A 17,115-nucleotide genomic window follows, 5' to 3' on the forward strand; every position below is an offset into this window, starting at 1 on the left:
GAGATGGCCCCGTTCATGACGCGTGCACAGATGTCAGGATGATTCAGAGAGAACGGACATGCAGAAGAACGACTGGGCTCAGACATGTGCTTAAAAGTCAAGTTTTCACTCAGCAGGTGAGGGTTTGTAGCACTATGAGCAGTATGATAGCGCAGCAGTCTGGAATCAGTCTCCGCAGGATACTCTCTCTCTCTCTCTCTCTCTCTCTCTCTCTCTCTCTCCCATCTCTCCCCTCTTTTCTCTCACTCATCTCCTCTCTGGACTCTGTCAACTGATCCCAGGCCAGGTGAAATAAGGATCAGATAAGATTTTGTGAACAAGTTGCCGTTTTAAAGCCATAAACAGTCATGCTGAATGTATATTTATAATGAATTTTCCAGTCTTGTAGATTTAACATCAGTGGGTCTTAAAAGCGTTAAAAATCTGAAGGAAAATTGCCCTTTGAAACAAGGACAGCATATTTACGCCTGACCTGTTTAGATTACTTGCAAGAAGCCGTCTTAAATACATACATAAATACATCTATATATAGCAAATCCAGCCCCTGAACATAACTGAGTTTGACACACCTACACTATGGCATCCCTCTTACAATTCCTTCTTCTAGATATCAGTTGATTTGGCCTTCACTGCATGATATAATATGATACTGAAAAAAAAAACTGACATGGCCTCTCAGTGGTAGATATACAGTACATGAGAAAATATCACCCACTAGTGGAAAACAACAAAATAATAACATTTTCAAGGGATTTCAACAAATGAATGAAAAAGAAAAGAAATCAAAACACAACGGCAATGTATTCAAAAATGTTTTGAAATGGGAGTCAATGGGATAAAAAAAATACTGCAGGGGACACAGGTATGGCTATTTTTTACACAGTGTATAAAAGACTTTAAAATGTTTCTTGTTCTCCTGAAATACCAAAATTCACCCAAAAAACCCCCACACCTTTAGCAGAGTGTATGCCATATGTATCAACACAACCAAAGTAATTCACAAACAAAAATCCAAAAGGGTTTAAAAAAAAACAACCCTAGGGACACAGGAGGTTAAAATAAAAATCATGTTGTAATCACAAAAAGCATTTAAGGGGTTAAAGTTTTGGAACAGAATGAATATTTGCTATGTGTGGTGAGAAATTAAGTTACTTATAGTATTCATAATAGCAGTAATAATAAAATTGTTTATTAAGAGCTTTCAATCAAAGTGCTGTACATGGAAATTTAAAAGAACAAAAACACTTGACAATAAAAGCATTTAAAAAACTACAAACATATAAAAACACACTAACAAAACAAAAAAGGGACATTAGAGAAACAGACGAACAATTCAGGACTCATATACAACAATAAAGAGGTGGGTCTTCAGTGTTGCTTTGAAAACTACAATTGGAGGATCCTGCCAAACAGGAAGACTGTTCCACAATGTTGGAGCATGGGAAGAAAAAGCTCGCTCACCAACAGTCTTTTTACGGACCTTTGGGACACTCAAAAACCCAGTCCCCTGGGAACGCAAAACACATGCAGGTATATAGCCTACAGGTTTACCAACCCTGACAAGGACGATGGTGCAGTTATTTACTATTTTATAAGTTAGAAGCAGCACTTTAAAGTCTGCTCTACATTGAAAAGGAAGCCAATGAAGAGAGGCCAGCTCTGGAGTAACATGCTCATATTTATTCACTCTGGTCAAAACATGAGCTGCTGCATTCTGTACCATCTCAGCATCTCAGCTGGTAGCTGAGAGGATCAGTTAGAGGACGGTGGAACTTTCCTCCAAGTGGGGGAGGGCCAACCCTTTAATAAAAAATGAGCTAGTGAAATGAGAAATGAAAAAGCACATCAGACACACCTCAGACTGTGACAAAGAATGTAAGGCTGCACACGTGGTGATTATTCTTTTGGTACAGAATCATGCAATATCATAGTTATTATGACAACATTTGATATAAACTTTTTCACTGTCAGAAAAGCTTTATGTTCGTGGCAACATGAAATATTTTTATATGAAAGCAGAAAAACAGGCATATTAGTTTGTTGGTTTGTTTGCGCTCTTCCAAAACAGTTTTTATTCTGACCTAAACCAAACATTAGTTTGACGTTTGAGGTCTGAACTCTGAAACTGTCTGACATAAATGAGGAACAAATAAAATGTCCCCTCCATCACAGAGTACTGTAGAGAACTTAAACTGGTCCTCCTACTTTTGAAATCAACAAAAACACACTTCATCAGCAGACCTCAGATCATGTTAACTGGATCCATTTTGGACTTGATCAGTAGAGCTCTTCAGGGGTCTCTCCTCCTTTTGTCTGCAGAAAGAAAAAATCCATTATATTACCAGAAAAAAAACACAAGTGACTGATCCATCTCCAAGGGTAAAAATAAAGCTTATATTGTATACCCGAGGAAATAAAACAGCTTTTAAGATTTAATATCTGTTTTTTGCTCGGTTTGAAAGAATTAGATAAATTTACCTTTTTGTAGATTTTTTTGTGAAGTCATGCTTGGCTAGAAAAGCAATTCCACCAGCAATTCCAGCAACAACACCAGCTAGAAATGCACCCAAAGCGATCCATCCAACATGGGACACAGCTGAAATCAAAAAGAGAGAGTCTGATATCAGAGCATATCTTCATATGACTTACTGATGGAGGTGGAGGTCAGAGTGGAAACAGCACAACTGAAGCTGCTGATGGAGCAGAAATGTATCTCTGTGTCTGTTTGTGTGCTGAATGTCATCAGGAACAGAGAAGTTATCTGTGCTCTGTGAGCAGAAAGGAAGCTGATGTTGGAGCTTCATCCTCCATTTAAAACATCAGCACCAACAAAGTTTGAATCCACTTCACTCTGTTTACATCACAGCTGTATACGCTGAGCACCCAAAGGAGCATTTTTCCAGATCACCTTCAACATTTACATTTAGACACCCAGAACATCTGAACTCCATTTATCTTTTAACTGCATAAGAATTATTCAACATTTAGAGACACCACTGACTCAGATAAAAAAAAAAAAAAAAAAAAAAAAAGCAGCACAAACTCATCAAATACCTAAGTTGTATTAGCATTTTCTCATCTTTCAGGTTTTTTCAGTGTTTTAACAGACATGGACTTTCACATTAACTTTTCTTCTTGTAATTGAGCCCCCCCCCCCGCATACAACAATGTACAGAGATTTTATAACAGTATTTCCCACGGGCATGATCTTATAAGTCTACATCAAAATTTGATTGTTTTTCCTTTGCATGTATGAACTACACTGTTGAGTATGGGTGTAACAGATCACAGAGGTCACAGTTCAGTTTGTATCTCAGTTTCTAGGTCACAGTTCGGTTCATCAATTAAAAGAAATAAAAAACTCCTAGATTTACAATGCTATATTTCCCTCTCTTATTTTTATTTTTCTTTAACCGCCGTTAGTGTAGCTAATAATTTTATTTAACATGTTTAAGATATAAATTTAAATCTAACTGTTCTTAAGAATTTTTAGTGAAAGTTGGTACAGCCCGTGATATAATCAACGCAAGGGCTTTTGTGGTCAGGGCCCCAGGGCTCTGGAACTCCCTGCCTGAGGAAATCAGATTAGCTGAGTCAGTGACTTCTTTTAAATCTCTTCTTAAGAAATACTTTTATCGAAGAGCCTTTCTGGATTTTTCTTAAATTTCAACTCCTCTTATTTACCTGATTTTATCTGAGTTTGACATGTCTAGATCTTTTTACCTGTACCCACTTTGCTGCCTGACTACTGGTATTTTATTTGCATTGTATTTCCTTTATTGCATTGTATTTCTCTTTCTTGTGAAGCTCTTTGTAACTTTTGTTTTGAAAAGTGCTCTATAAATAAAGATTATTATTATTATTGTAAGACAAAAAAGAGGAATAAAAAAATATGCTGAATGAAAAACTAAACAGAAAACAGCCCAACATCTCCTGATTTGAAAATTTAAAAAAAACCCCAACATAATATGCAAATTGAGAAATGTGCTGATAAATACAGCCAGTTCTCTGTTGGACAGAAGGACAAGAGAGGATTAAGTTCAGTTCTAGACTCAAACTTTATTCCAAAAATCACATGTGAAGTATAAATATACTCAGGTGGGTGTCTCTTGCTCAAACTACGCAGGGCAGAGAAGAGAGATTTGTTCCGGGTGTGTATGACATTTATGTTCACGGGGGTGGAGCCCGTCATACAGTGTTTCCCTATCCGGTTTCCTCCTTTGGGTACAGAGAGTCACACTCAGGACAGAAGCTGTCAAAGGAAGTGATAAACATAACTAAAAACAAAAAGTAAGTACATTTGTGTTTGGTACATTATTTCTTTGTTGTAACAATACTTTTTGGTAATAAATCTTATACTGTTGCAGGGTTGCCAGGTCCGCGGTCTTACTGGGGAATTGGGCTACTTTTAACATACTGCCATGGGTAGATTTTGTTGTCCGCAGGTTGAGCAAACCCATTTTTTATGTCTTGTCAGTGGTGCAAAAAGTGGGTATGCACTATATGCGGCGCATAGGAGCGCCAAAGCAATGGGGGTAAAATTATTTCGAGTCGGCATTTTCTGTATTTAACAGCTGTTTGTGCATGTGTAAACGATATGATCAATAACAGAGGCACGTCTCTGATTAGGTGCCCCTCCGCTCCTTCACCTCTCCTCCTGCATGAGGGTGCTTTCATTTGAATCGTGGCTCTTATAAGGCTTACTTTACAAAAAAAATTCTCCCGAAATCCTCTATAAAGGTGAAAACTGTCAGCAGTAGCCTAAAGACTGCAACAAGTCATATCAATAAATCTAAGTCCACACAAAGAAGACAGACTTTAACTGCCAAATTCAAATGAAAACTTGTGTATTATTACCGTCGGGTCAGGACAGAGGAATGTGCGTAAAAGAGCGCAGAGGACGTCCGCTGACGGCGCTTCCCTTCAGTAAGTCCATAATACCTTCATAGAGGTGTGCTGTCTGGTGTTGAAGCTTCTAATGCTCTCGTTTTAACACATTTCTTCAGTCATTTCCTGCTGATGCTCTCCCATACTTGTATTTGATGATGACTTTTATGATGCACATCATCATCAACGAGCCAAACACACATGGATCACATCTTAAAACAATGTAAAACTGAGTAAAACTTGTCCAAACGTGGGTGTTTTATTTGATCGTAAACGTAGTAATGATAAATACTGTCAAAAGGGCAGAAACAGAAAAATGAATGCAACAAACTGGCAGAACGATTTGTGAGGGGGAGCTGCAGGTGTGAGGCAGGGCCGGTTTTAGCCATTTGGAGGCCCAGGGCAAAGAAAAAAAGTATCAAAAATTAGAGGAAAAAAATTAGAAAGCATCCCTTTAAATTTACAGAGTCACAGAACTACAGTAAATGTCCAAATATGAAATAGAAATATCCAGACACCCATAATTCATCAGCTATTTGAAAAGCTTCTCACAGCTCTAAGTGGGCGGGGGGGCTGTGATGTATCCACATACCCCTCAGAAAGTAGGTAGTTGCACCCCTGTGTCTTGTGTATGAGTATTTAATATCTGTAGCAGAGAAACTACTCTATTTACACTCAAGTACAACTAAAACAACCTGCAGAGAGGCAGGAAAACATGGAACATGGCACATAGCCATACACGGCACCCACAGAAAAGCAGAATGTCTGCAGGCACTCAAGCAATATATGCAGTATGGCAGAGGTTTTAACTGTATTATTTTGAATTTCAGCATTGGGCTTGTTTTTGGGCTAGTTTTATCGGCCATTGGGCTGGTTTTGTCACACAGACCTGGCAACCCTGTACTATTGGAAAGCCTGTTTATTACTCTTTTAAATGGTGCCACATTTGTAAGGATCGTGCATTTGTGGGATGAGCAGCAGAGCTGAGTATGTGGGTTACTCTCATGAAAAATGTACCAAATCTTCTCTGCCCATGCCAAACAGCTTATTCGGCCATTCCATCCTCTCCACTCCCAAATTCTTGAGGTAGTCTCTGATAAACCCCGCTCTGTGGGGGTGAGTGTTGTCATCTTGGAGGACAGAGTTCTTGCTGCAGCGGTGAGAAAACAGTATTCTTGGGGTGTCATCTTCTTGGGACGCCTACTTCGCAGCCTGTCTCTGACATTCCCTGTTATATGGAACTTGGCCTTCAGTTTGGAGATGGTACTAGGGTTCACTCCAAACAATGCCGCAACTTGGTTTTGTAGAACACCAGCTTGAAGTTGCCCAACCAATGGGCCCTATCCAGATCAGTCAAATGAGGCATGCTGTAGTGAAAATGTGTTGATAATAAATTAATATTATCAAGTAAACCTCGTAAAGAATAGGGCACCACCGCTTACGTGGATTGGTTATTTAATAACCAATAAAATATTGCAATTATTAATTAATCAAAACCTTTAATTAATTAACAAGAACATTAACTGTAAATCAATCTCATTTCTAAAGTAGTAAATTCTCATAACATTGACTCTATTTCTCTGCTTAATAGAATGAATTCCCGAACTACGACTGTCTTTTGAAGATTTATTATAAAATCACAAAATAACAGACATAAATCACAGGTTATATGAATAGATAATGTAAATGAATAAACAGAACATGACTAAATATGGTAAAGAGAAAGGATGCTAACTTAGTTGGTGAGAGTGGATTATTCTAATAATCCGAACGGAAAAATTTTAACCAATGTTAAGAATTTGGAGCGTGAATTTGGAAGAAAAATAGATCTGAACTAATTTATTGGAACTTTGGAGACATCAGCCCCAGAGAGATGAATTGGAAGGATTGTCTCTCGTTCCAAAAACAGCTCTTGATCGTCCAATTAAAAATCGGATAAACTCAAACGCATCGACACCACGTGACTGCTGGCTCACAGTGAAGTCGATTGTGTGATAAAAAGGAAAAACAAAAACTCTGCGTTACAAAAATCTAGCACGAAGCTATAAAAAAAGGTTAGGAAAAATCTTGTACTGGATAAGAAAAATTCTAAGTCTGATTGTTTATCAGACTTGGCACAATGCTTGGATCAAGAATGGGCCTAGGAGGCCCAAGGAGACTCAACAGAGCTCTCCTCAGTGAGCATCTTCTTGGACTGTCCAGACCTGACCGCTGGAACTGCACACCGAACTCCACACTCTCTGCTTCTCTCTGAACTCTTGTGAGTTCTGAAGTTACTCTTATACAAGAGGGAGGGGTTTTGGTTTTGAAGCCCTCCCAGTGTTTGATTAAATCCACTCCACCAGATCATCAAGTTAATCGGATAATGTAGAGATAACACAACATGGTTATAAAACTCTAGAATACTATCAATAAACTATCACACAAACATTAGAAACACAGTTAATTTTTTATACGCACAATTATACATTAGAAAATGTTTCTGCATTTGGGTGTGACAGAACTTGACCACGAGGTGGCAATGTTGATCCAGGGACGATTTTCAGTCTCTGTTCGTCAACTTGGAGAAATACATCTAAATTATATCATAAAACCATAATTCAGTAAGGGAAAATGCCAGAGATTAGTATGGCAAGTCATTCTGTTCCTTGTAAACAGACTCAACCAAATATGAACATGTCCTGTTAGAAACATAACATTTAAGACAGTTTTTTGATACTTCCAATCCTTGCAGCTTCATGTGGTCGAGATAACACCAGGAATTTACGATATGCGCCTGCTTTCTGCCATGGCTCTGTAGGAAGACAGAGTCCTTAGATTTATGAGGCATAGTGCAAAGTTTCTTACAGCTTTCAGGAAGACAGGATTTAGTCTAAGGAGGGTCACCATTTGGTCGACCAATCGAAAGATTCAGATTTTAAGGTGTTTATCTCTGTTGGGAGCTGTCTTTCATCAAAATGGCAGTTAAAGAGTCCTACTGCCTGAGAAACTCTTGTTTTTCGAACATGGTTCCTTGATAAGTTGTCAGCCATGAGGGAAAGAGAATCCCCCCCCCCCCCCCCCCTTCAGTGACATTCCTGAAGGATCTCTGAAGGTGTAGGTTTAGGAAGGAGAAAGGACCTCTCCCCCCTTGTATCATTATCTTTCCTCCTTAGAGGGTGTGATATCAACAGCCTTAGATTTTGGTTGCATCTTTAGTTGTTCTGGATAGATTCTCACGACACATGCCAATTCTTGAAGCAGACATCTACTGACCACTGTAGCAGGGCCCATGCTTACAGGTGCTGCCAGCACCTGGGGGTACCAGAAGCTCAAAGCAAGAGTCAATAGCAACAGCAAAATAAGCTGTTTGGCATTGGCAGCAGTGGTGTGCACAAGGGGGGTGCAGGGGGGACGGTCGCCCCCCCTCGTGGCCCAATTGTTGAAAAACGTGCGCTAAAGTGCCCTCTTGAGAGAGAAAACGTGAGCTGAAGTGCCCTCTTGGGAGCCAAAACGTGAGCTAAAGTGGCCTCAAGAGCCAAAACACGTGCTAAAGTGCCCTCGAGAGCCAAAACGTGTGCTAAAGTGCCCTCTTAGGAGCCAAAAAGTGTGCTAAAGTGCCCTCCTGGTTGACAAAACACACTAAACTGCCCTCTTGGGTGGAAAAAACACACTAAACTCCAGAAGACCATTAGTACCAAGAAATACTTTGAAACAATACTGTTGCAATGACTTTTATGTTGTGCCCTTTCTTGATCTATATTCACCCAGAACTACTAGTATATCTCACAGAACCAGTTTGAATTATCTGGTGCTAATATGGTGTTAAAATGCACTAGAATACAGGAAATAGCATCTACTTAATTGAAAATGTTCTGGGGAAAGACCCCCAAACCCCCCAGGGATTTATTTATTTATTTCTGTGTGTTCTTCACAGTCCCATGTTGAATCTACACAGTTCTTGTGGATGCTGATCCTGACTACAAACTAACTTGAGTAGTCTGTCTAGTTAGTCTGTTTCAAGGCTATATAATGTGCCACTTGTATAAAATATAAACATATCTAAAGTGCCTCGAAAACACGCGAAACTTAGTGCCCTCTTCAGTGGCAAGAACGCGCTGTATGTGCCCTTTTTTTCTCTTTTCGCCCCTGCCCTTGAAAAAGTCTGTGCACGCCACTGATTGGCAGAGAACATTTGGCACAACCCACATACTCAGCTCTGCTGCTCATCCCACAAATGCATGATCGTTACAAATGTGGCATCATTTAAAAGGGTAATTAACAGGCTTTCCAGCAGTATTAGATTTATTACCAAGAAGCACTGTTACAACAAAGAAATAATCTACCAAAAACAAATTTCCTTACTTTTGTTTTAAGTTATAGTATATGCTATGTGTTGTCAATGTAAGCATGTGTGACTTTCTGTGTTGTGCCTTTTTTGTCTCTCAAATGTGCAGTCGGCTTACCAAGTCGACTGGATTCCTGTAGCCTTCACTTCTGTACAACACTGTTTATCAATGCATTTGTGTATTAACCTTAGTGATACTGTACAGTGCTTATTATAACAATGTATCATATTTATAATTTATGAAGAGTTCTGTTACACTGTTTTATCAAAAAAGCCGCTGCAGCAGTTACTTGTATAAAATCCTGACTCGTCTACGTCAGTAAAGGACCCTAGACTAGCTCATGTAAACCCAGGATGGGATATTACAACAGAGCAGTGCTTTAAGTGGGCCGGTATGCATCGGTACGCAGTACCGGCACTTCTAAATTTTGCCCCTTGGCGTACTGGGACAACTCATCAGTTGCCGGTACGCTTTCCTGTCCTCTCCACAGCTGACAGCTTTCATGGATGATCCATGACAGCATCTTAACAGATAGATGCATTCTGCACTCTTCCTGCTGTGTACCGTGATGTTTTTATCTGTTCTTAAATCCCGGTGAACTCACCCGCTACTGTTAGAGGAAAACCAGAGATGAAATTGTACACCTCTCCTGGACAGTAAAGCAGAACATGAGCGCAGCACTTCCTCTGCCAAGAAGCTTGAGCGCCACTAACTGTTCGTACTGCCGCTTAACAAGATATCCACAATAAAAATTAGACCGATTATAGCATATCACAGATTAATCAACATCTGCTGATATGTAGCCGATATATTGTTGCTCTGTTCCTGTGTGTCCCTGCTGAAGTCAGCCCGAGTGCCTGGCCCCTCCCCCTCACACACAAGCAGCTATATGCTGCGCTAAGGGTTTTAAAGATTTCAGACCAAAATGTGGCAAGCCTGGGACAGGACCAAAACATATGGGAGTGGTTGGCTGGAGATTGTTTGCACCTGTTACATGAGTCAATTACATTGGGATAGATTAGAGAGAGCCTCAAATTAGTATAGTGGATTTTGTGTACAACTTTACGTTGTAAGAGGCCGTGCCTTGCACAGATGGATGAGGAGTGAACCAGCCGTAAGACTCGACGCCAATAACCATCAGGCAGCGTGATTCCAAGCTCTTGCTCCCAAGAGTCCTTGGGACCGGATGCTGGGGAGTCAAAAGTAGAATTAATGAGGCTGTAAATGACAGAAATTAGTCGCTTTCATTCAGGATCAAGAGCCAATAATGAATCAACCAAAGTTTCCGGAGGTCGACTAGGAAACTTGGGATTTTGATTTTGAATAAAATGCCTTATTTGAAAAAAACGAAAAAGGTGGGATTTAGGCAAGTCAAATTTCTTCGAGAGTTCAGAAAAAGACATGAAAGTCTCCTGATTGTAAAGGTCTTTAACTTAGTTATCCCTTTGTCAGACCAAATCTGAAAAGTCAAATCAGTGCAAGAGGGCAAAAATAAGTGATTTTTCACAATAGGGGAGAGGTTTGAGGCCTCATGGAGGCCCAGGCTTTTCTTAACTTGCATCCAGATTTTAACGGCGTTAGCTACCACTGGGGATGAGGTAAAGTCGGGGGCAGTCAAAGGGAGTTGAGAACAAACCAGGGAATGGAGAGAGAGTTTAGAGGAGGCAACTTCCATATCGACCCACACAGGGCGTTCTTCGTCTGCTGTATTATTGATCCAGTATAAAAGTTTATGAATGTTACAGGACCAGTAGTAGTGTGTAAAATTAGGCAATGCCAAGCCACCAAAGGCTCTCGGAAGCTGTAACACTGATTTTCTGATGCGTGGATTTTTATTGCCCCAGAGGAAGGAGTTTATGAGTTGGTCTAGTGATTTGAAAAAGGACCGTCTAATAAGGACGGGAATGTGTGAAAAAAAATATAAAAACTTGGGCAAAATGACCATCTTAACCAAACTAACATGATCTACCAGGGAAAGTGGGAGAACAGACCATCTGTCAAAGTCTAGTAGGAGAAGAGAAAAATCTGTGGAGAAAAGTCGGTTAATTGACCTTGTAATGGACCCCCTAAGTACTTAAAAAGTCTCTAGCATATTTGAAAGGGAAAAAAGATGGGGGTATATTTTTGGCTGGAGAATTAATGGGAAGAAATTCACTTTTATGGAGGTTAAGTTTATAACCTGAATAGGACCACGGGGAGAGAAGCAGCAGGATTAGACATAAAAGGAGGTCATCTGCATACAAAGACAATTTATGCACTTTCCCAGCTCTGGAGATACCCTCAAACCCATCCTCCTGACGCAGCCAGATGGCTAGAGGCTCAATTGCTAAGGCAAGTAAGCGGGGGGAAAGGGGGCAGCCCTGTCTGGTTCCACGATAAAGGGGAAAAGGGGCAGACCGGAGTCCATTAGTGATGACTGAGGCGACTGGATTAGCGTAAAGTAATTTTATCCAAGATATAAATTCTGGATTGAAACTGAATTCCTGCAAAACAAAAAAAAGGAAACTCCACTCCACTCTATCGAAGGCTTTCTCTGCATCCAGCGAAATAATGACCTCCGAAATGTTCGAGCTAGGAGAGCTAATAATATTTAAGAGCCTCCTCGTATAATGAAATGAGTGTCTTCCAAGCATAAAACCCGTTTAATCGGATGATATTATGCTTGGTAGGACCCGTTGTAGGCGTTGGGCAAGGATCTTTGATAGGATCTTAAGGTCAACATTCAAGAGGGAAATAGGCCTATAGCTGCTGCACATAAGCGGGTCTTTATCACTCTGAAGCAGGAGGGAGATGGAAGCTTCCGACAGGGTGGGAGGTAGGCTGCCCTCTGCGAAGGCTTCATTATACATTCTCTGGAGGGCTGGTGCAATGGTGTCAGGAAACAACTTAAAAAACTCAACAGTGAACCCATCGGGGCCTGGAGTTTTACCATTCTGAAGTGACATAATTGCCTCCTGCACCTCCTTAATAGAGATTGGGCTTCCCAAGTCCTTACACAGATCCGTATTTACTTTAGGGAAAACAATCTTATCTAGAGGGTTATCCCTATCCCAAATGTCCGAAGGACATTGTGAAGAGTAGAGGTTAGAGTAGAAAGATCTAAATATCTTATTAATCTCAACTGGGTCAGAGGTAGCTACACCTGATGTGGACTTGATCTCAGGGATCAATCTGGATAGTGTGGCTGCACGCGCCTGGTGCGCTAACAACCTACCTGCTTTATCCCCCGTTTCAAAGAAACGTTGTTTAGCAAGGAATAATTGCTTCTGTGTTTTACTTGTGGATAATAAATCAAATTTGGACTGAAGTTGAAGGCGTTCTTTATAAAGAGCGGGGGTAGGAGCCAAGGCATAGAAATTGTCAATTCTAAATATCTCCCTGCCGAGTGGCTCCGACTCCACCCTCTCCATCCTATTTAGAGTTGAGACATACGATATAATTTGCCCACGCATGTAAGCCTTAAAAGTCTCCCATAAAATGCATCTAGAGATCTCTGGAGAGTCATTAGCATCAAAGAACAAAGAGATCTGTGAGTGGGTGAGTGAGTGTGAACTTTAAAGGAGGCCTGGGCAAGTAAAGATGAGTTAAGTCTCCACTGTCTGGACGGGGGGACATGACTAGGGAAGCTATTCTCAATTGATACAGGGGCGTGGTCTGAGATAACAATGCTATGGTATTCACATGAGTGGACATCAGATAGAAAATAATTATCTAAGAGAAAAAAATCAATCCGAGAATAGGAATGATGGACTTGCGAAAAAAAGGAAAAAGCTTTGTCCGAATGGGATTTATGTCTCCATGGGTCAAACAGACCTAAGCTGGTCTTAAATGAGTCAAGGACTTTAGCTGACCTGGATAACACCTGAGGGTTAGAGGAAGACCTGTCTAGGGAGGGGTCTTAGACTAAATTGAAGTCACCTCCAATAATTAAGTAATGGTCATCAACTTTGGGAAGAGAGGAGAAAAAACTTGTAATGAATTTATCATCATCCCATGTAGGTGCATAAGCACAGGCCATGACCACAGGCATGCCACATAATCTACCAGAAACTATTACAAATCGACCATTAGGGTCCTCAACGGAGTTTGATAACTCAAATGGAACACTCCTATGTATGAGGATAGCTGCCCCTCTTGCTTTTACTGGAAATTTAGAGTGAAACACATGCCCTATCCAGGGTCGCTTGATACGGTTGACCTCCGAGGAGCAAAGGTGAGTTTCCTGTAAGAAGAAGACATCACCCCTGAGTTGCTTTAAATGAGTCATTACCTTGTTACGTTTAATGGACTGGTTGGCACACTTCAGATTCCAGGAGATAAAGCGAAGATTCTTACCCTGAGTCATCATATCTCAGAGAAAACAAGGAGCGGTAACTCTGCCATGTCTGAAGTGACTCCTGAGCCAAAAGAAAATGGGGGAAAAAAACATAAACAAAAAAACCACAACAAAAACACCAAACCTACAAAAATAAAGACAACAAAACATCCCTCCCATTTCCCATTCCCTCATACAAACCATATACATCCACATCTTCAATCCCAACAGGATAACACTTTCTGCTTCCATAACCTTCTCTTGCTCAAGAGGTCATCCAGGTGAACAATATCTAAAACATACACCACAACTATAAAGAACACATGAAGAAAGGCAACGTTCATCTTAACATTTAACTCAGGTAAACAGGTCATCAACAAGTTTGCATTGATATTTAACTCGCCTACAGAAACGTCAGATTCAATAACTCCTACTGCAGGATAACATTTAACCCAGGCAGGTAAAAACAAACAAAGGTAGTGAGGTTAGAAGAGGAAAAAAATAATTAAACAAATAAATGATAATAATATTAATAATAAAAAATAAATGAATAAAGTGCATAAAAACGCAATACCTGAAATAGGATAGGTTGAAGAACATCAGAGGCACCTCAGTCAAACTGAGTTTTCCACTGGAACCAACTTAAGTAGTTTACCATCACATTCAGAATAAAGAAAGAAAAGGCAGTAGTAACCTCACATAAGGCAGACCGTATATGGAAGTAAATTAGGTTCACAATATGACACAGAGAAGAAGAAAAGAAAAAAAAAAAAAATCAAGAAGTCTATGTCCATCGTTCTTGGAGCAAAGTAAGAGTTAACACAGCTCGCACGCCTACCCGTTTCCATGGTAACCATGACGCTCATCGAAGAAGTCCGCAAAGCAGAAAGTCCACGGGCGGCATGCAGCAGCAGGAGCAGGCGGCCTCATCCAACCCGGCAGCGAAGAGAGCCCCAGGTGTGGGTGCCCCAGCCGGGAGCCTTCTATTGTGTCCTATTCCTTCTCCATTACTCGCTCGTTGTAAAAAGCATGTGCGTCCTCCGGGGTCTCGAAAGTGAATGTTTTATCCTCATATGAAACTTGCAGGCGAGCAGGGAAGAGAAGTCTGAACTTCACTCCTTTCTGGTAGAGGGCTTGCTTAATTTTGTTGAAATCAGCTCGTTTCTTTGCAGTGATGGCGCTGACGTCTGGGTGTACTCGCAGCGTTGTTCCGCGGTGTTTAAGCTCATGTAGTCTCGCCCAGCGAAGCACTTTATCCTTCTCCTGAAAACGATGAAAGCATATCACAAAGGGCCTGGGTCTACCTCCCGGGCTGGGTTTTGGGGTGAGAGAGCGATGTGCTCTCTCGAGCTCCAGGGGTTTGGAGAGGACGTCGGGGCCGAGGTTTTCCATCAGCAGATCGGATATAAACTCAGTCGGGTCCCATCCTTTTTCACTGCCTTCAGGAACATTAATTATCCGGGGGTTGCATCTACGGGACCTGTTTTCAAGATCATCAAGGCGGTCCTGAAGAGACTGATTCTGGGCCTGCAGTAGCTTCACAGTCTTTTCAGTGTTTGTTATGCGCTCAAAGTTATCTCCAGCCAGTGACTCTGCAGCGGCGAGGCGGCCATTAAAGTTATTCACCGTCTCGCGGAGTGCATCTACCGAGGTCTGTAATGGTTTAACAGACTCCTGGATTAACACAGACATGTCCTTAAGAAGCGAGGCTCGTTGCTTCTCCAGCTCAGAAACCAGCTGGCTGGTTGATAGAATGCCCGGCGTGTCTTTAACGAGGTCAGTTGTTTTGCTAGCAACCTCGCTAGCGGCTGCCATTTTAGCAAGTTTGCTAGCTACAGTAGCCGCCCCGCTACGAGTGCCTTGGTAACTTGGTATATAACTCGGTCTGGATTTAGAACCACTCATTTCACGATTAAGCTGAAGCTATAAACTTTATCTATCACTTTCTCAGAAAAAAAGTGGTGTTTACAGGGCTGTATTAACAGTTTAACCGAGAGACCTCTTCCAAGCGACTTTCTCTTACATCGTCACCACCGGAAGTCCCAGAGCGGGGGCATTTTAAGAAAATGTTGAGTATTTTTGTTATTTACTGCTGCATTTCTCGACCAAATGAGTGGGGTGTGTAACATTTTCTGTCCCTCATCGCAAGAAAGTGACGGAAAAGAAAAGAAGAATGGACCCTCATTTGTGGTCAAGAGGAGGGGAGCAGCGCTAATGGAGCTAAGTTGAGGCTATCCACTGATAAAGGTAAGTTAGGGCTCTGTTGTGATGATGATTGATGATTGTACTTTATTTACGTGTCATGCACAAAAAGTGCCCAACCCTTCATGGGTTTATAAGACACCCAAAAAATACAATTGCAGTGTTTTACAAAATAAAATAAATCATAACAATTACGAAGTTGCGTGATCTTTTCTCAGCTCAGTAGTAAACAATAAACTCTGCCTTTTCTCCCAAGCTTTGCAGATAAAATCTGCTATGGCAAAAGTACCTTTTATGAAACAGAACTCAAGTTTTTCATAGTCATCAAACCAGAAGAAGTCTGCATTAATCAAGGACATTTTCCTGAAAAGTAAGTCCCTTAAATCATCATAAATTGGACAGTAAAACAGAAAATGAATCTCGTTCTCAGTTTCACCAAAGTTACACAATAAACACACTCTGTCTTCCTCTGGAATGGCATTAAACCTACCAGTCTCTATGGCCAGGGGTAAAGTTCCTGACTGCAACTGTGCACATAATGATCTCTGTCTTCTAGTGAGGTTATATTTCACATAAAACTCTACATCATAGCTATTCTTCATAAGACAATACGTTCGCAGTTTTGGTTTACACCATATATCGACAGACCATTTCTGTTTATACTTAGAAAACATAGAACTCTTAATGTCCTGGATGTCACATATTAACTTGTTTTGGAAAATAAATGACATGTTATTTGCTTTAAAGACAATTTTCAGTTCTTTGGCCCAGGGATGACAATTAGAGACATCCCAACTAAAAATCTTTTTAGTGAGTCTCTGATCAGACATCCTTACAAGCCTATTCCAAAGCCGCAGCATTTCACATTTGTGTCTGATGTTTGGAGGCTCCCATCCTGTCTCCACTCATAGCCAGGACTGATGTGAATTTGTGAACTCCCAAGAAAGCCCGGATGGCTCTGTAATGTATAGAGTTAGAGCTCTGGTGCTCCCGGGACCCCCAAACACCAGAGGCATAGTCAGACACTGGGCATACACATGAATTATAAAGCTGTGTGTAAGATTGAAATCCAAGATTATCACAATGTTTAGCTTTGTTTAATACTGATCCTAAAGCTCTACCTGCTAACTGAGAGAGAACACTCACTGCTTCTTTAAAAGTCATATGTTCATCTAATGTCAAACCAAGATATTTATAATGTTCATTGTATGACAGCACCAATGAACCTAAATTAAAAACAGCAGAGCTTCTCTCAGCAGGTTTTATCCTAAAATGCACTACTTGTGTTTTGTCTTGGTTTACCACAAGTCTCCACTTCAAGCACCATTCTGCCACCATGTTCAGCATTATCTGTAAGTCTTCTTCATGTTCAGCTAGTAAAAC

The 17,115-nt window shown here is 40.7% G+C and overlaps 1 protein-coding gene across 3 annotated transcripts in view; it reads right to left on the reverse strand.

Moving 5' to 3' along the window:
* Positions 1 to 1,189: 1,189 nt before the first annotated feature.
* LOC121507192 (CD276 antigen-like) overlaps positions 1,190 to 17,115 on the reverse strand; it is a 56,103-nt gene continuing 40,177 nt past the window's right edge. For all 3 annotated transcript variants that reach the window (XM_041783397.1, XM_041783398.1, XM_041783396.1), the window contains 2 exons: positions 2,479 to 2,596; positions 1,190 to 2,313 (listed from right to left, as the gene is read on the reverse strand). In XM_041783397.1, coding sequence (XP_041639331.1) covers positions 2,253 to 2,313; positions 2,479 to 2,596 — 179 coding nt within the window. In that variant the 3' untranslated portion in view covers positions 1,190 to 2,252. The remainder of the gene's footprint in view (positions 2,314 to 2,478; positions 2,597 to 17,115) is intronic.

The sequence above is a fragment of the Cheilinus undulatus genome, linkage group 3 (assembly GCF_018320785.1).
Source record: "Cheilinus undulatus linkage group 3, ASM1832078v1, whole genome shotgun sequence".
Lineage (NCBI taxonomy): Eukaryota > Metazoa > Chordata > Actinopteri > Labriformes > Labridae > Cheilinus > Cheilinus undulatus.